General features: G+C 42.6%; 1 protein-coding gene across 2 annotated transcripts; it reads right to left on the bottom strand.

Annotated features, from left to right (window-relative positions):
* Positions 1 to 633: 633 nt before the first annotated feature.
* CYBC1 (cytochrome b-245 chaperone 1) lies at positions 634 to 10,329 on the bottom strand. Of its 2 annotated transcripts, XM_009480044.2 has the most exons (6): positions 10,187 to 10,329; positions 8,916 to 8,957; positions 7,561 to 7,634; positions 6,930 to 7,026; positions 5,545 to 5,689; positions 634 to 4,958 (listed from the first exon to the last, which is right to left on the bottom strand). In XM_009480044.2, exons 1-6 carry the CDS (start codon positions 10,269 to 10,271, stop codon positions 4,829 to 4,831), a joined length of 573 nt encoding a protein of 190 aa, XP_009478319.1. In that variant the 5' UTR covers positions 10,272 to 10,329; the 3' UTR covers positions 634 to 4,828. The 2 variants fall into 2 exon arrangements, with proteins under 2 accessions (XP_009478319.1, XP_009478320.1); XM_009480045.2 differs by lacking the exon at positions 8,916 to 8,957.
* Positions 10,330 to 19,439: the final 9,110 nt, after the last annotated feature.

Here is a 19,439-nt window from a genome sequence, read left to right as displayed (position 1 = left end):
GTGAATATTCAAAATAATCTTTACTTGTTTGCTTCATTTCTTGCCTTCTTGAAAGTCATCTTTTGGAAGCACAGGTATTGAAATTTTCTTGGAACAATGTATTACAAAGAGTAGAGCTCTAGATACAGAAAGTACAAGACACAGCATAAGACAAATCTAACTTAATGAGAGCTACAGGAGTTAGGTCCACATGCAGATTATCTAAAAAGAATCAATTGCTATGGATACCTTAATTACAAAAGTCATGTACCTTGAACTAAACAAGATCTTAATTTATTTTACTTTAATAAATCCTTTGATACTCAAAATGTTTGTGGAAACTTGCCTTTGTTTTGCATGTGGCATGTTGGTTGGGTTTAAAGAGGGGAAAAATGCAAATATTTCACCAGTGGAGAGTTGGTTATATCAGCTTATATGAAACTTAAAGCCAGACTGCTGTAAAAGAGCGGAAGCAGCATCAGTAAGGAGCTAGGTACTTGAGCTTCCTCTATGGTCCCATTCCCAACCCCCCAACCCCCCCCAACCCCCCCATTAACTCCTTCAGTAGGTCTTGCCAAGTGGTAATTTAGACAGCCATTAATATTTTAATAATTTTAATTAAAAACAATATAAAAGACTACAGTGACACAAAACAAGTTAAAGTTGATTTTATCAATGGATATTTTTTTAAAAAAAAGACAATATACAAGGCCTTGCTGAAATTCTACTTGCAATTTTAAAGCAGAAAAGCAATTTCTAAACATTTTCCAGAAGTATTTTTGCCTCTCAGCAACCTACTACAGTGTCAGAACTAGCACTCTATTATGTAAGCCAGCTTAGTTTTTGCTATCTGTGTAACTTCATAAATACAGCACAAGAGTCAGATCTCAGCTATATAGTATAAATACTCTGATTTTCTTTGAGACTTGCACAATTGATCCTAGTTACTAGAATATCTCATTTTGTGAAATATCAGAATATTAGATTATAGCTTACATAATGCAACTTTCTCCCTTTGTACAACATGCAGTCTAGCTTTGGTTCAGTATGACAGCTAAGGCCATGATCCCATCCAACCGTACACATGCAAGTAACTTCAAATGTGCTACTCAAGTTTAAGCTGAAGCATCTGCCAAATGGCACTTACCATACAGTTGTATGAACTGACACAACAGAAAATGCTGGCTTTATGGAGCAAGGCGTTAGATCTAACTTAAGATCTTTTATGCAGATTTTCAAATAATTTATAAGTCATACTACAGCTGTCCAGGCTCAAGTTACTAGACAGCCCGAGATGCAAAAACTTTAACAAATACATCTGTAATACTCTCCTAGAGGAGTATCTAATTTCCTAAACAAAACTAGTCTTTCACATCATTCCTTTTAGTACAAGTCACTAACTCAGACACACATAAGGCTTCATTTACTGGGCCTTTTGATATGCTAGGCCCTAGAGAAGTGAGGAAAACTATCCAAAAAAGCTTTCAGCAAAATGGTGAAAAGTGGCAGGAAAAGAGGATGAGAGAGGGGACTAGTGGAAAGAGGGAAGGACAGAACCTGTCCCGAGTTAGCACCTGCTGTTCTAAATAGTTCCTCCAAGCTGCATCACACCACTGAGGAGTCTGCAGACCAAAACCAAATCCATGTTAAAAGCAATTTGCAAGTTAATTTTCCATGCACACAGTTACTGCAAAACACGAGAATCTGGATATGTCTTCCAAGTACAAAAGACAAACAGTTTTTGAAGACAGGAAGCTCAAAACCTAGATCAAGAGAAATACACATCAGCCTGTGATACACATTCATGTACGGCATCCAAGTGCCAAGCTGCAACATTCTTTACCTGCACTGTAGGTTGGTATCACAGTGAGCTCCCAGCTGCACGTATCAAGCCAGCCGTGCCCAGCACAGAGCCCACAGGCAGAACCCACAGCATTGGAAGAATTTACTCAGTCAGCCTTCACATTGCTCAGCCTACAGAACTCAGGTGATCTCCTTTGAAGCTGTCCTAGTTTGTATGGCAACTGAGCTGCCAAATGCAAAATGGACATGGTACAAGAGAGGATTACACCAGCTGTTCCAAGTGAAAGGCTGAGGAGTCAAAATATTCCTCCTACACACACAGTGCATGTCAGCAGTCATCCCTCTCCAGCCTACAATCAGGAGCGTACCAAGGTGGGAGGGGGACACTATAGAACGTCTTTAAAGAGATGATCATTGGACATAAGTGAAAATGCAACTTACTCCACAGAATGTGTTTCAAGCTATGTTACAACTTACTATAGGTCATTCCCCTTTCTAGGGATTTTGATTTTCCTTACATTGTTTTAGTCTTTGTATAATGATATTACATAGTCCATAAGGATATACATTACTAACATCGAGAACATACAGCAAGCTAGATGCACAAAAGAGCTCAGCAGAAGCAGAGCACATGATGCAGTATAGGGTTAGATGACCAGACATACCTTTCTAAAGCTGATTTTTAACTGGAAAACCGCAACATGGTTTGTATCGTCCACGGAATGTTAGCTCTCATGGAAATACAAAGAAAACCCAGTATAGCTAAGATTGAATGCAGGCAGTTTTGTCCATTTCATCCGTGGTCAAATCTGTGGGCTCAGAATATTAAGTGCAATGCATATCCATACCGTGTACTCCCTTTGAATATCCTTGCTACAAAGCAGCAGTTACCTGCAGATTGAGCCCTTTTCCTTACATTCTACCATTAAATACTCTAGTTTTTTTCAGTATTTCTAACTGGAAGTCCTTAGAACACTTAACATTCTCATTTTACACAGGGGGAAGGGTTCTCCAAAGTCTCCTCTCTCCAACATGAGTGTTACTTAGGGTATATATATTAGAGTGGATTTAAATGAAGATCACTCCGAAGTGTTACATCCTGCAATGTTTTTTTAAACAGGTTTGATGATTATTCTTAGCTCACAGCTGTGCTTTAGAATAAAGGCCAAATTTAGCTAATTGCCTGCAACCTAATTTCCCACATTCATACACAGCAGCTTCCCAATTCCAGTGATATGGGGTAGAGATTGAAAGCCACATGATTAGCTCACCAACTCAGAGGACTTAACAAGCATGTCTATTGACAGACATCTGCTTTGATACCTGATGTGATTACAAGTTTCTAATTTAATAGTAATAGACCCACTTCTGTGCTGCAGTCAAGCTGCGTCAACAGCTATCTCCCTGTTACAGTCTGATTCCCTTTTCAAACTGACAGTAAGAGCATCTTTGCCTCACAGCTCACATACTGGGTCTAACTGGCTGGAAGTGAAATCTTGGTACAAGCTGTTCTTTGGTCAGATAAGCATGTGCTTCGTTTCAGATATGGCTGGAACACAGAACAGGACATAGCTTCTGCTGAAATCTTTTCAGAGCTTTCTCTTCTGTAGAGGTAGAATGCTTTGAAAGAAGAATGCAGGTTCTTTTAAGTCCTGAAGAAACTGCTGCCAGAAGACATTTGCTGCTGGCTAACTGTGAAAGCCAACTACACAGTTACCTTGTACCCCATTCAGATCTCCTAGAAGTAACTGTGTAAATATTTTCTAATCCAGGTCTTATCACCATACAATTCCTAAAGAAAACAGTGAACTTTAATACAAGCAGTTTTAGCACACTGAAGGAACTTTTAGCTCTTTACAAGTTTTTTCTTGTACTGACATGTTGATATAGGCATGATGAAGTTTTAGTTCTAGACAGAACGTTTTGACTAACAGAGGTAGCTTTTACTTCAAAAAATACGTTGGAAAATTCATATTTTAACTATTTGTGAATCCATTGGTCAGAACAGAGGACACTACACACACCTGGAATAAAACATGGGTGCAAGTCAAACACTGGGTCTATCCCAGCTGTCTTAAAAAAGTTAGTTATTATTTAGCACTTCAGTATCATTTCAAGTGAGGAAATACTAAACAAATCTAGGCTGCCATGTTTGACATCAGTCTTCTCCCTACCTAAAGTAACAGATGTGCTTTTCTTCCTTTCCAAATACACAGTTAAAATAGTAAATGTTGAGGTCTGGAAAAAGTTTATTCTATCTTGGGGTAGTCTATACCCAGAAGTTAAGCAGAACAGGATTAAGCTAGAACATCCCAAAGATGTTGAATCATCAACATGATCATTTTTGTTTACTATTTATAGCTCCTTGACAAGTCCAAGAGAAGACAATGTAACAAGTTGATCAGGCTGATGTTTCCAATTCCAAGACAGTCAACTCCAACTTTAATTTCCACTGATATCTAATGGCAAGTCAGTAGTAGAGAATATAAAAGTACCACTATCCTGCATCACCTAATTGCATATATTAAGCTGCTTAAAGCCAAGTTAGCAATATATTCAGTCATTTATAACATTTCAAGAAAAGCCTCAAAGCATTGTGTTACGAGTTACAAACTCAGCTCTTCATTTCATATACTCTACCTGCAGCAGATGTCTGCAGTAAGTGGAAGTTTACATCTGTATGTCCACCTCATTAATGGGAAAGCAATAAATGATTTCAAACTGATTCATTAATAAATAACTATTCCTAGACAATTTTGATGACCTGACAAAGTCCAAAAGCCAGCAATGTCCACATACAGGAACTAAGTCAAAGGAGCAAATAAAACAGAATTTGCCTTGGACTCTACGACGGCAATACTGTGAGTATGGATCCTGAAGCAGTTTAGCACTAAAAAAGGTGCCCTATGACAGATTCCTCCCATTGTAAGTCCACATGTAGAGAAATGCCCAGGTCAGGACTGAGAGGGATTTCTTTTTCTGAAGAACGATCAGTATATTTTCCAGATGTTTGAAAGCCTCCGCTTTCTTCAGCTGATGATGACTATTAATATTTATCCTGTGGTTCATCTGCATCACTAGCCTCTGTTTCGCTGCTCTGAGAGAGATCTTGTTGGCTCTCTACTCTGTCCAGTTCCAGAAAACTAGTAATAAGTTTGGCAACTGCTTCCACATCACTGTGGAAAAGAAAAAAAAAGTAAAAAAGTTAGTGGAACTATATTGTTGACAAGACAAGAACAGGCACGCTAATTCTTGAGAATAACTGCTGGAAGGGCTAGTCAACATATGGCATAGAGTATGACTGACAGCATCCCACTTCTGAAGGCATATCAAGCCAAGCCATTACTTCCACATCAGAACAAATCAATCCTTTTTCCCCACAGTCCCTGCTGCAAGATTCCTTATTATCGATGCTTAACATAAATCCTGTTAACTGGTAAATACACTGGATGTCTACAAAAGAGACTTAATCCCCTCTGCCATTGCACAGCTGAGCTAGTGAATGTAACTAGAGCAGATGTGCAGCAGTAAAGGGATTTTAGATATCTAAATATGATCAGTCTCCTGATGGAAGATGGTGTTAACCCAAATGTCCACAAGTGAAAGCATTAAAGGGTTAGAAAAAGTTAAACTGAGTAACACAAGGTCATATCAGTAAGTATGAAAATGGAGCTAAGATGCATCTCAATAGTTGACAATTACTGACCCATGTGATTGGTACTTCCCACCTTACATTCTCATTAAAAAAAATCCACACTGCACCTTCTACAGCCCAACACTGCACTCTGAGTCAGTGGGTGTGAAAATCCAGTGACAAATCGTAGCACAACCAGGTAACCCTTCCCAAAATATCGCACAGTCTCCTCTTCCACGTTCACATCTCGGATCTCATTCAGTAGAGCCACTACTGTAAACAGACATAGAAAACAAAGTAGTCTATTAGCATTACAGTAAACTCTCAACAGTGCTACTAGTGCCTTGCGTGGCTGGGACTCTATGCTCTGATCCTGTACAACCAGAGCAGTCCTGCAATAGCGAACAATGGCTAAGCTATTCAGGCAAAACAAAAAAGGAGAGACTACAGAACATACTAGGTGGTATAGGCCCTAATGAACAAGACATACTGCCTCCCAGAAACTGGGGACCGCTAGTTTATTACTTATGTTTCCCACTTTAATGACAGTTTTAACTATTTTTCTGTACAGAGTAGGTAAACAGCTGTTAAGTTTACTGAGATTGAACAAATACTGTAAGATTTAACTGTTCAGAGCATCTGCTGATCTCTGCATCCCCACATTAATGGTACTTGAAACAGTTATTACCAAATAACCTCTCAGGAAGAAATGTGCTCAGCTTACCAACATAGAAACATACCCTAAAGAAAAGTTCAGAGACATTAAACATCCTTCTCCCCACATCTCTTATCTTCCATCTCCAAAATGAACTGTTTAAAAAACAATTCAACTTAAGGACATTCCAAATTTTGTCAGTTTTCTAAGCGTATTAAGAGTTGGTTTGATTTAGACTAGCAAGTAGAATACAAAAATCTGACATTGAAAAGGATCCTACTTCAGCTTGCAATGGAGCTCCTGTCTCACAGTGACCCAACCAAGTCACTATACTTCAACTTCTGCTACTCTGACAGGAAGCTCAAAAGAAATGAGATACTGCATTAAGCTGAGCCTACTGAATATGCCGTTTTAAACACATATGATATCTGCAAGACATAACATGCCTGCTTGCATATGATATCTAAAGATTTGCCTGCTACCAAAACCAGGTTAGATTATAGAAATCTCAACTCCTGGATCCAAAATTTAAGTTTTTCCACCAGTCCCACCTGCAAAGCAGGCTAGCCAAGGGAAATTTAAACCTGCATGTTAGCATCCCAAAGGAATGGCTAAGACTATTATAGAAAGCAATGTGTAAGCTTAGTTACCTTGGATTAAAACAACAAGATGCTAACCTGAAAAAGCAATTGGGTCCTGAGAGGCAGACTATTATATCTGCTGCTTGGGAACAAAACAGATCTGGAAACAGATGTGACTAATTTGAGTACAGAACTCCAGAGAAGCTCATTAAATGGGCATGTATGCATTCCCTCTGTCTGCCCACCACATTTGCTACCACAGATACTGCTTTCTCACCTTGTTCATTGCCTCCTTTTGAGAAGGTCAGCATTTTTTTGTAAAGATTGAATGTTTTTAGGCAGACCGTTCCCTTGTTCTTATCAAATACAGCTTCCTGTAAAATTAAAATAAAAATCAAGCTTTTCTTAAAAATACCATCAGTAGCTATGCTTCAAAGTAAAATAAAAATAGTCACATGGGAAAATAATCCTGGTAACACAGAAAAGTACATACCTACAGTACATACTCTCTTCCCAGCGGAAAACAGCTGAGTAGCCTGGAAGGTTAAGAGCTACCCTATTTAATGGTCATTCTGTCACTAGCTGACACAGTAAGTGCGACATCATGTTGCAGCAGCTGAACATGCTATTCTTCCTCCCTCTTTAAGAGGAAGAAAAGGCCACAAAACAGTTTGGGGCAAGTCTCCGCTTAAACACTCATGTTTAGCTTCACATTTTCATGCTTGTGTAGTGAAAGAATTATTGCCCTAATTCTAGTCCTAGTATAGCAACCCCACAGGCTTTCCTCAAAACCACTCTGTTTGGACTGAGCAAGTGCATGGGGCTGAAGTAGACAGGACTGCTGCAATCAGCATCTGCCAACTGATTCTAAACTAGCATGACCTCATTTCCCGAGTTCAGCATCTTACCTCCCACTGCTCCAGATTCTGTGCTGCCACAAAGAAACACCCAGACATATAGAAGAGCTTCCATGCCAGGCTGTCTGAACAATGCAAAAAAATGCACAAATGTAGGGATTGGGTTTGCGTTTTTTCCCCCTTCTTTGGTATTCAAAGAGTTAGTTTTAAAAGCAACATGCTCTATTTAAAGGCAAAAAAAGGAAAAAAGGTTTCTTTGATGCAAATTCTTTGCCTTTAATTGTAATGCAAGCTACTTTACAGCTCTCCCAGGATAAAAACACAGAAACTCTTTACTTATTTTTCAAAGACTCCATCTACACAGGGCTCCAAACCATGCAGAATTACAAGCATATGTATTATTGGCAAGGTTGTAACGTCATTACACATCTTTCTCTTCCCTAAAAGCAAAGGCATCTTAAAAGGCATCCACACAACTATCAACCACCAAATATTTGTGCTGCAGAGGACAAGGGTAAGGGACAATGGAAATTCACTGGAGCAAACATGTTTCTTTAATAAAAGGAAGCAGTCAGCCCTCTTGACAAACAAACATTTGCATGTTATGTCCTGGAAATGTTTACATATAGCAGCCTAAGCAATTTGCTTACTCAGAATACTGAAAGCAGAGTAGAATTGTGTTCAGTACTGTGTCAGAAAACTTTGTTGCAATGTCTTAAGAAAAAAGGCTGATATAGCTGGTGTCTCAAGCAGCTTTCACTGGACTTTGCTCTTAAAAATACATTTATTATATTGGCAGTGTATTCCTACACACTATTACGTTTTAAAATTTGATGTTAATAGTACACAGTAAGAGAATCACAGCACAGCGTGCAGAGTAATTCCATAGATGGAAGGATACCTGGCATTTGGTACCATCTGCTCTATTGCAGGGGGGGCAGGAAGCAGCCGTAGCTGCCTGTTCTGTAAAGGTGTTTTTATGAGGAATCTCTGCCAGTGATGATTTAAGTTTCCAGAGAAACAGAGCACTTCCATCAAAGGCAAGGTAATCATTTCATTATGGTGGCAAACAGTCATTATATGTCTTTCCCAGGAGAGCTGTGAGGACCAGCTAATCACATTTACAAAACACACTGAAAGTGCAAAATGCCACAGAGTACTAAATACCATTATTAAAAATACTCTTGCAAATGGAAAGGGATGCTGAGTAAGAAATAGAGTATTAAAGCACACTAAGTCATACACAGGCAACAATTATTAATGGATTTTAATATTCATGCCACAAAGTGTGATAGGTACCTATACTGCCTTTGTAAGGCCAGACAGAAGCTGCAGAGAGGAGGAGTCAGCATGAAGAACAGATCAACAAGAAATAAACAATTCTTAAAAAAATGATAGGCCATTACCTGCACTATAATAAGCAGCAGCCAAACCTATGGACGCTATTCCTAAGATAAGAGAGGAGAGCATTAGGACAAACAAGCAGCTCAAACCATCTAAAATTCCCTGACGAAAAACACATGAATATTCACAAGTTCATCACATTTCAAAAAAGGGACAAATGTGATTGCAACATTGATGACTATATGAAAGAGTCCGTTATTTTCTCTGAACACAGTTTAAAAACCTCCCATGCTGCAAAGAGACTAAAGCACAGGGGCCGAGGTCAGAAATACAGAATCAGGAACAGAACTTCAGAGGGACTCTCAATCTAACCATTACACCATACTTCCTCTCAAACACAGCACAACTTTGAGCATGCTACCATAAACACTACAGTGGTTATTTTTTCCTCTAAGTGCTCTGTGGAGCCAAAAGAAAATTTCTGCAATAAAGTTGTGCCAGCTCTTTTCTCCCATTGAGAAGGTGGCAGTGGAAAAGTGCTTCATGCCCCAGAGTGTCACTGCAACTGCAGATATCTTGTCTCAATGACAGTTTGACAAGACAACATCATTGAAAACAATGACAACATTGTAGTGTTACTGCAATGGGATCTACTCGGCTGGAAAGCAGCATATGCCACATTTTCCCCACCAGCTCTCTCAGTGTGGTCCTAAGTACCACTCCATTTTTTTCTGCATATTCATAAAGTCATAGAATCATTCAGGTTGGAAAAGACCCTTAAGATCATCAAGTCCAACCGTTAACCTAGCACTGCCAAGTAGTGTTTAAAAACAGATGACTTTCAGAACATCCTGTATGACTTCCTATTTCATATACACAGTGCTGTTAAGAGTTCAACCACATGCAAGATCTAACCCCAGCATCACTCCACTGCAGATTTTTCCACTTCTGAAAACCTAGGTGTTTTCAACGTAAGCATGCATCCGCCTTCAGAAGCTTCACATTTATATTGCTATATTGCATACAATAAACTTTCTTTTCTTGATCTTTCAGGTCTCCCCTTAAAATTCTGTCCATGAGCCTCTGAGGGTCTGCAGGTGACAGACTGAAAAATTATCAGTCTCACAGTGAAACTACCATGCTGAGGAGGAAACTTCAGACTCATTTAGTGGCTAAACTAAAGGAAAGGTTCAGAGCATGATGATTCCTCCTCTTGAAAGAAAAATGCCTGAAAGACAGGCATCTCTTGTAAGAGGCTCTTTCAGGAATTTATTCTGTGACCTTCTTCCCTTAAGCAAGCTCTGAAATAAACTGAGGAATATTGTAGTCTTACCAACAAAGAGAGACCAAGATCGGATGCCAGGCGACCTCTTCAGATGAAGATGGGAACTTGTGCGGTTTTCAACCAACATGTACATCTTCAGAAGAAACTCCCAACAGCCCAGTCTGACTCATGAAACTTCACTGGACAATAAAAAAAAAGATAAGTAAGAATTTAAAATCATTGTCTACTCCAACACTCTCCCTTCCTGGAGTTTTTCAGCACTTATCAAATCTTAATATAGAATATAAAAGATGTCCAGGGTAAAAACATAGTCTTTTTCTCACACGAGCAGCAATATACACACTTAAAAGAACTGCAAAGAAAAACTGTCATGTGGAGACTTGCACAACAACAACAGGAATCTGAACTCTTTGAGTAACTTCTCATTTTCAGGGTAAAAGTCTCTTCCCTTCTACCACAAGCCGATTCCAGAAGAAAATATGAAAAACAAGAACCTGGAATGATGTTGTTGCTAATTCATGCAGCACTTGTAACAAATAAAACAGCAAGAGCAACAGAAAGTTCTTTGACAGCATTTCTCCTGCTCACTGCGAAGGCTGTCGTGATGGACTAGCCTGGCAGCTGAAGCAGGACAATGCAGCCTTCTGCAACACAGACATCAGGTCCCTCATCCCTGACACCAGGCCAGCACGGGTTACAGCCTCAGCCTAGCAGTGCCAGTGTCACATAATGCCATACATGGCATTCCCATCTTTCGAGCCAACTCAAGAATAAAGCCAGGAGTTTCCAACAACAAGTATGTTTGTCTCTCCCCAACAAGACCACGCCTCAAGCCAGAAAGAAAATAACAGTACAGATTAAAGAGACAGGTACCAACCGAAAACAGTAAGAGCTGGGCAATCCCATGCAGCATTGTCAGGAAGTTTTTACTATTTACAGCATAAAATGGTTTGAATTCTGGCATGATTGTGAGCTCCAGTACAAAAACCAATCCAACCCTAATACTCTCAGCACAAGCTTAAAGACTGATTTGTACAAGATGCAAGAGGCACGTGAAGACCCAGCTGATCTTCCAGAGTTGTCACCCGAGAAAGGACAGGCTGCTTACTGCTTCTCTTGCACAAATCGGCAGAGATGCATGTTGTTATTATGAAAACCACAACCCAGAAAAAGTAAATGTGAAATGAAAGCATGTGCTAAGCATTGTGTCGTAATGCTAGCAGGGTATAGTTGGCCTTCATCAAGGATGTCTTCTTGTTTTGCTCTTTTGTGTTACAACCTTGACACCACTTAAGGTAGGGGGTTTTAAGCAGACTCCCCCAGAAGGGATTTCTAAAAAGGTTATCACACCGATCAGAAAAGTAGATAAAGTTAAATATCTGTGAAGCATTCTGGGGACTGCAGAAGCATTAAACACCTCATTTACTGTTGAAGACAATGAACACCAACTCCTCCTGTTGACTTGGTAGTTTAATCATTAAACAGCCAACTCTGCCCACAGAGCCAGTTCCATTTAGCATTAAGCTGTTGTTAGCCACCCATCATAACAAGTTTCCAGAAGAATGCCAACATTCAACAGGTTTTTGAATAACCTTGAAAAACAATTAGAGAGCAGGCCCAAGCACATCCAGGTTCTTACAGAAGAAGAGTGCGCAATTTTTAGTCCTTTAGTCATCTTGCTGTTATTAGACACTACATGACACTCCCACAATTCTGCACCAAGTGGCTAGTTTAGATACAAAGCTCCAGGGGATCTTTTTTTTTTTTCCACTTAATAAAGCAGATTTGGCCAAATCTTTTCAGTTAAATAAAAAGTACGTATGACTTTGATTTTAATCTCCTAGCCACACACCTGAGAGAATCTGAAACTGAAAGAGACAAAACCACTTATGCACAAGACACACTCCATCTCCTCCGGATGCCAAGCAGCAAATTTTAATTTTCAAATGACTCCTGTGAGTTGCTCTCAATATATCAGAAAATATTTCTGCAGATACAAAGCCTTCTCCTGCCTGCAACCTAGAAAATATCAACAAGGTATCAAATGCACAAAGATCGCTGCAGAAACCCGGTGTATTTCACAAACAGCACACCCTACTTAGAACATAACTCACATACATACCAGTTAAATCCATTAATGCAAACTTTGGTATCGCTCCCCCACATCCATTCAGTGAAGTCCAATCATGCAAATGCCAGTGCCAGCTTAATATTAGACACTCAAAGTCAATGGCATCATCTCTCAGAGGCAGCTGCTTGCAAGACAGGTACCTCAAGGAGGCAGCTTCTTAAAATTACGCTTAATAAAGTAAGTCATGAACATGCCTTTAAGCGAACACAAAAGTTGTACCGTGACAATTTCATGATTACAATTTCATAATTACGTGCCAATTTCAGAGAAAGCGAGAGGTATTTGGGGGGGGGGGGGGGGGCCTGCTAATTTTGCTTGCATTTGTTGGGTTTGACATCAAACTGATCTTCAGCACCAAAAAAACCCATTCATATGCTTCCTCCAAGTTCTCAAGTCCGGGTGAGCTAGCAAGAGCTATCCAAACAAGCACCCCGAAAGCCTCACCACAAGTTATGATTCTATCTGTCGAGTCGGGACCATACACCGGGCCGAATTCTGCCTCCCAGCCCTGCACCTGCCTCCCGCCGCGAGGCCCACGCGCTAGCGGCTCTGCCCCTCACTGAGCACCCATCCCCTCGGGGAAGGGAACTGCAGCGTGCTGCCAACACCACCCGCAGCGTTACCTCCCCCCGTACGTGCGGATAACGCCAGGCCTTCGGCTGGGAGCCGCCCGGAGCGGCCCCGCCGCAGCCTGCCAGGCCGACGCCACCGCCCGTCACCCGCTCCTCAGGCGCAGCCCCCGGGGCTCCGCGCCGGCAGCCGACGGCTCCCGGAGGGGCGGTGCAGCGCGGCTCTCCGCGGGGCTGCGGCTCTCCCCGGGGCTCCCGCTCGCCGGGCCCGCACCGCGGGTCCCCCACCCACCCACCCCTTCCCCCTGACGGACCCCGCCGGCGGGCTGCGCCTCAGCCCGCCCCGGCGCCCCTTCAGCCCCCCCCCCGCCGGCGGTACCTGCCCGGGGCGCGCAGCAGCACAGACCCGCACGGATGCGCTTTGAATGGGACGCCCGGGCACCTCCGCTTCCTGCAGCCCGGCCACCCCCAACCATAGAGCGCGGCCAGAGCGGCCACTGGGGCGCGCCGGCGCGACGCCCGGCTTAAGAAGGCTCGGATGCACCAGCAGCCATTTTGGGTGAGGGCACAGGAGTGGATAAATAACCCTTCCCTGGGGCTTTATATCTCATTGGAAAAGGAAGAGCCTCCCCAAGATGGCGGCGTGCTGCCCGCGTTCAAGATGGTGGCTAGGGTCTGTGGGTGCTGCTTAAGTAAGAGCGTCCATGTTTCCTTTGGTCGTATGGCTTTAACTGTACAAAAAAAAAAAGATAAAAATTTGTATGTTGGTAGAGGAGGGATGCTTTAGGGTGAGGCTGAGTGTATGGAAGAGCTTCGCTGGGCACAGTTGGTGGCAGTTTGCTAGGCTTGCTCTGGGTGAGGTAGACATGGCCTCTTGCACAACAGGGCCTGGTAGGGCTGCCTGCTGCTGCAGGTGAGGAGCAATGGAGGGCAGGAGGAGCCCCCCTCTGTAATGGGGAGCCTCTCCCGGCTGCCCCCCATATTTGGCCAAGCCCTGGTGGCTATAGCTGCCATGGAGGCTGATGCCCCTCTGGGCTTTTGATGGCAGGTGGTGTGTACCTCGCACCTGGGCACTGGCTGTCACAGAGCACCTGTGCTGTGCGGTAGCCATTACGCGCTAGCACGTCGTGTCTCTATTGTACGGGCAGGAGGCTGCACAAGGGTAGGGTTTGGAAGTGACTTCTCAGTGTTGCCAAGTTGCCTCAAGATGGCTGCCAAGAGAAGACCTGTTGCTGGGGCCTTGATTCCCTATTGCAGCAACTACAAGCCGCTGCTTCTCTGTACTGGGTGTGGTTTTGTGTATGTGTGTCTCTCTGTGTGCGAATAACTTCACACATGCAAGCAGAGAGCTGACTTATTTGTTTCACATTTCCCATTCTTCCAAATATGGCTCTTGATACTTGTGAGGGTTTTTGCTGCTGCTTTTTTGCCAGTAGTAAATTACATCAGTGTTGACAATTAATGTTTTTTATCACAAGTTTTGTAATACTTGGTATTACAATGCTTTAGCTTTCAGCATTGATAACTACAATGGGGGGAATTGCAAAGCAGAAATAACAGTGATAAACTTATGGGTTTGACATTGATATTGTGACCTTTTGTGAATTGTATGCCAATTGAAGGCTTGGGTCTGGAAAATCTGTTGTTTTGGGAGGAAAGTTTCTGCTTCACTTGAAATACTGAGTGACTTTCCTGTCGTGGACAGTAGGCTACATTTGAAAACTCCTTTGTATTTCTAGTTCAGTTAAACATAATTTCCATGTGAAAGCTGTTCCTGTTCAATCCATTAGAGCAACTGGTTATGTCATCTTTGGGACAAAAAGGGTGAAGTGCAGGCATCTGCAGTTTAGCTTAACTTCTTAAATTCCCTTTATGTAAGTCAATGTGTAATTTCATCTATGAACGATATTTGGTCCTCTCTCAGTTGCACAGGAATGTGGTCCTTCATGAATAACATACTCAATTTTTTACTTTTTTCCTAATATGAATCCAGATACTCTAGAATGTTTGCTCAAGGCCATAACATGGTAAAAGTTTGTTCAGCTGTTCTTGAACATCATTGTTGGTGAACATTAACTGAGATTTTGATCAGATAGTGTTTTTCATAACAGTCCAGAGTGACCTATTTGAAGATAGTGGAAGAAAACCCTCAGAGTCCATGGTATAGACTTGACTGACTCTAAGTAGTAGAAAATACAAACCGATCTGCAATTTTTGTGTAACTGTCTTAATGGGAAAAGGCTATAAGGAACTCCAAGAATGAATTGGCATGCTTGTGAGTCATGAGGTACCAGCTGCTGGATTTGGATGAAAAATAGGAAGTAATAAGTATCACGTGTTCTCAACCCAAACAAGCAGCTGACTGAGTCTTCTGGGAAGAAATTTATCTATAGGCAGTTGTCAGTTAGCTTTTATAAGCAGCCAGTTTCTCCAGAAACCAAATGTTAAGCCATTTGGAGTGATACAAGATGAAAGATTTCTTGTGTCTAGAGTGAAGTAAGTAAGAAACTCATCTGTCCCCTCCACTCAATATAAACCACACAGCATATCACTTGGTTTTATTCTTATGTTACTAACTGCAAAAATATTAACTGTATACTTCTCCAGTTCTGCAAAGACCATGGTAGGATAACCTGATGTGACTTAATTTAATTATGAAGTTAGGAACTATTTAAACTATGAGAAATACCACACACACACAATCAAGCACTTGTCCAAAATGGAATATGGCAAGGATCCTTGTAAGCTTCTGCTATTGATAATGATTCTTCCAACATATTTTCTGCAATCATCTGGGGATTTTACACCAGCACTTTGAAGTAGGTAAGTGATGCTATGCCTACCAATAAACAAAGGAAGAAGAAACACATTTTAAAAGCCTGATCTTGGGACTTAAAGAACAGCATGAATTCCAAAACATGTTGCTGCCGAAACAGAAGCTATTTGCCAGAAGAAACATTCAGAAATATGTAATTGACCATTTGTAGACTTCTTGCTTGATAATACAGATTTTTGTAAGGCATTGTGTAGTAAATACGCTTGTAACTTTTAAGTCATTGATCTAAAAACAATATATAACAGAACTGGCCTTTATTTTGCTTTAGTTTGACACTACCTACACTTCTCCTTTTTTCTAATTTCAGACTGTTTTCCTAAATATTATTTTCTTGCACCTTATATATCCCCCCCCCCCCCCAAGGTCTTAAACTTAGAAATTCAGCTGTGTAATAAGCATGTGATCGTACTAATATGCCAGGAAAAAATTCCTAGTGTGCTTGATTTTAAACAGTTGGTTGGAAACGGTCACCAAACCAGTGTTTTGCAGCTGGACTGCACTGGCTGTAAGTCCCTGTTATAAATGAGATCATCCTATTGAGCTCTGTGTGGTGCCCCACTGACCTCTATGGGAACACTATGTATAAAGCCTGGGGAGTACTAATTTCATGGAATACATGTTTACCAGCTGTAACTAAGATTTATTGCCTAATTCTGACAGCTGTTGAGTGGCATGTGCTGTCACTAACTTGAGGCATTTACAGCTTGCAGTGCCTTGCAGGAGTGATGCATAACCTTTAAGGCTTTCTGAAGTTGTTTGCAGCGTACTGTTTTCATAAAGAAATATTTAGTTTTCTATTTCATTCTTGGTGTAAATGCTTTAGGTGCAGGTATAAATGTTAAATGTAGCAATGGAGGCCAAATACATCAAGAGAGGCCATAAAAGCAAGTCATGGTCTTAAGTGCTACCTACTGTTGACATAGGAAAGCTTTTATATTGTGAGGTTTTTTGGACGTAGCCTTTCCAGTGTTGGAAAGGTAGTAGCTGTTACCTCCCTGGGGACAGATTAAAACAGGACAGTGCTTTCTTTTCTCAGGTTGTCAGGCACGGTGCTGATGGTAACTGATCTGATTTTCTGTGGGAAAATGGTATAAATAGCTAATGGAAAGCAGAAATTGCTCTTGGCAATAAAATAAATGGGACATCTAATTATCTAATGATTACGCAAGTATAATCTTATACTGTGCATTGAAACATTGATTCTTTGCATGGTCTTCAGTTTGTACGAGTTTTTGCTCTTTTTTTGTTTGAATTCTTAAATTGAAATTAATTCAGTCCAGGTATTCCTAAGCCAGAAGATGAAGTTGGTATAATAAAGATGTGTACCTAAGATGTCCTCAATGTTTCAATGTTTCTGCGAATGTTTCGATTTTCATGTAGTTATCTGTTTTTCCTTGTGAATGTAAAGAAATATGGGGGGAAATAAAAAAAAAATTTAAATATGATCTGTGCAGAGTTACAGAAATAGCCAAAACTGTCATGCCTTTTGAAGAATCACTGTATCAAGTTTGGATAATTAATGTAAGCGTAATCATCAAAGTGTGAAACAGAAGGATTTTAGCTATGCCTTTAAGTGCAAATCTCAACACGTTCCTTATTTAGAACTTTCATCTGTGCTATCCCTATATTTGTCAATGCAACTATGGCTATTGTATCCTTGTGGAATAAGTTGCAAGATTGGCACAGCTTTTTAGTATGAAAATACTCATCCAAAGGAACAGGAAGCAAGATGTCAGCTAATGCTGCATTCCAGCAATTCTGTGGGAAACACAGATTCTTAAGTCTCACAGGGATTGCTCTAGAGTGATTGTAGTGCTTTCAAAAAAAAAATTGCATTAATATGAAATGTGAAAGCATTTTGAATGAAGATAGCAGAAGCATGGAAAATTATTACCAAAGCTATTACAATTTTTACCTCAAGCTAGGATTAGTGATATTTTTCCAGGGTATATGTAAAGCAGCACCAGCTTATTTTTCTTTAAATGGGCAGTAAGAAAGTGTTTCTATTCGCTTTCATGATGGTAAAGCTAAGGAATTCCTGATTTCCTTGACCTCAATGATAACTCACCTATAGTCTGTAAATTAACAACAACAAAAAGCATTATTTTTACATTCTGCTCTGGGGTTATCTTTAAAACAGTAATTAATTTGATTGTGAAATCTTTAACAGCCAAATACACAAGCATTTGCTTCTCTGGATTGTGATGCCTTTTACAGGCAGTTGCAGTGAAACAAGCATTTAGAGAGTTACGTCCTTGGGTGACAAACTTCTGCAGCCACGACTGTCTCTAGTCCTTGTACAGCATTGCCGTTTGTGCTTGACAAAAATGTTGTCTGGGGATTAAAGCATCAGGCCTTGCTTGTAACAGGAGGGGATTTACCGGATGCACTTGATAAAGGAGAAGTGCAGTTTAGACAGGAAATCGCGTGTTTGTGGGAAGTTCTGTGGTTTAATTTCTAAAATGTCATTTTCTACTTGAAAAATGCCTCTTGCACAGCTGTAGGTGTATGCTTATACATGTCGGTTCAAATGGGCGGGCGGGTTAAAAGAGGAGCAAAATGTGGATTGAACCTTTGTGTAAATGTTCCAACCCGAGGTTTAGAAAGACAACCGCTCTAACATAAATCATAAGCACCTTAATCGATACTTTGGGGCCTGTGAGGTTGTGGAAGGCCGGTATGTATGTTTAATAATGCTGTACATAAGGATTTGTGATACCTGCGCGGGAACAGGATCACTGACAGTTGCATTTTGTTACAGAAATGGGAGATCACAGCATGTTGCTCAAATAAAATGGTAATGATGTCGTATTTAGTAACTTCCATAGTGTTATTTCATTTAAAAGGGACCGGGAGAAAACAAAATCGGGGGACGACGACATCTTAACTGCAGAGTACCTTGTAAAAAACAGGCACGGGCGTTCAAAGGCAGAGCAGACCCTCGGGAAAAGCCGCACCGAAATGCCGTCAGCCGCCTTACCCGTGCGGGGCGGCCCGGGGGCCGGGCGGCCGCGGCTCCAGCGCCGCTGGCGATGCCGGGGGCGGGGTCCCCGCCGGGCGCGGAGGGCAGGTGCCGGGCAGCTCCCGCTTTCTGCCCGCTCGCTGGCAGCGGGCGGGGGGCGGGCGGCGGGCGCGCCGCGGGGTCCCTCCGTGCCCGCCCCGCGGCGGGGGCGCGCGGCGGCGCGCTGCCGGCGGCGGCGGCGGCGGCTACGTGACGACGCTCAGGTCCACAATGAGCCCCGCCGCGCGGGGGGGCGGGGAGGCGGCGGGCCCAGCCGGGAACCTGCCGGCGACAGGGCGGTGGGTGAGGCGCTGCCCGCCCCGCCTGCCTCTGCGGCCAGGCCGCCTCCGCCCGCCGGGGACGCGACGCACCGCGGCGGCGAGGTACGTGCGCGGTTGCGGCCTTCCACTCCCTTTTTGGGCCGTTCTCGGTTGTTGCGGTGGTTTGGTTTGTTGGCGTGTTTTGTTTTGGGGGGGGGGGGGGGTTTGGGGGTTTTTTTTCCCCACCGGTGGAGCTGATGAGCTGCAGCTCCTGGCCGCCCGCCCGCTCCGCCGTCGCCCCCGTGTCGGCGGCGGGCCGGGGGCCGCGCTGGAGGCGGGCGGTGCGGCGGCAGAGCTGCCCGCGCCGCGGGCGGGGGAGCCCCGCTGTGCTTGCGGAAGCGGGGCCGTGCGGCGGAGCAGCCCCCGCGCCTCCCGGCGGGGCCTTGCCCGCGGGGGCCCCGCTGCTGTTGTCGAGCGGTTTCCCCGCCGCGTCTGGCTGCAGGA

This window comes from Pelecanus crispus, chromosome 12 (assembly GCF_030463565.1).
Source record: "Pelecanus crispus isolate bPelCri1 chromosome 12, bPelCri1.pri, whole genome shotgun sequence".
NCBI classification, from domain to species: domain Eukaryota; kingdom Metazoa; phylum Chordata; class Aves; order Pelecaniformes; family Pelecanidae; genus Pelecanus; species Pelecanus crispus.
This window is presented reverse-complemented; position numbering and strand designations above follow the sequence as displayed.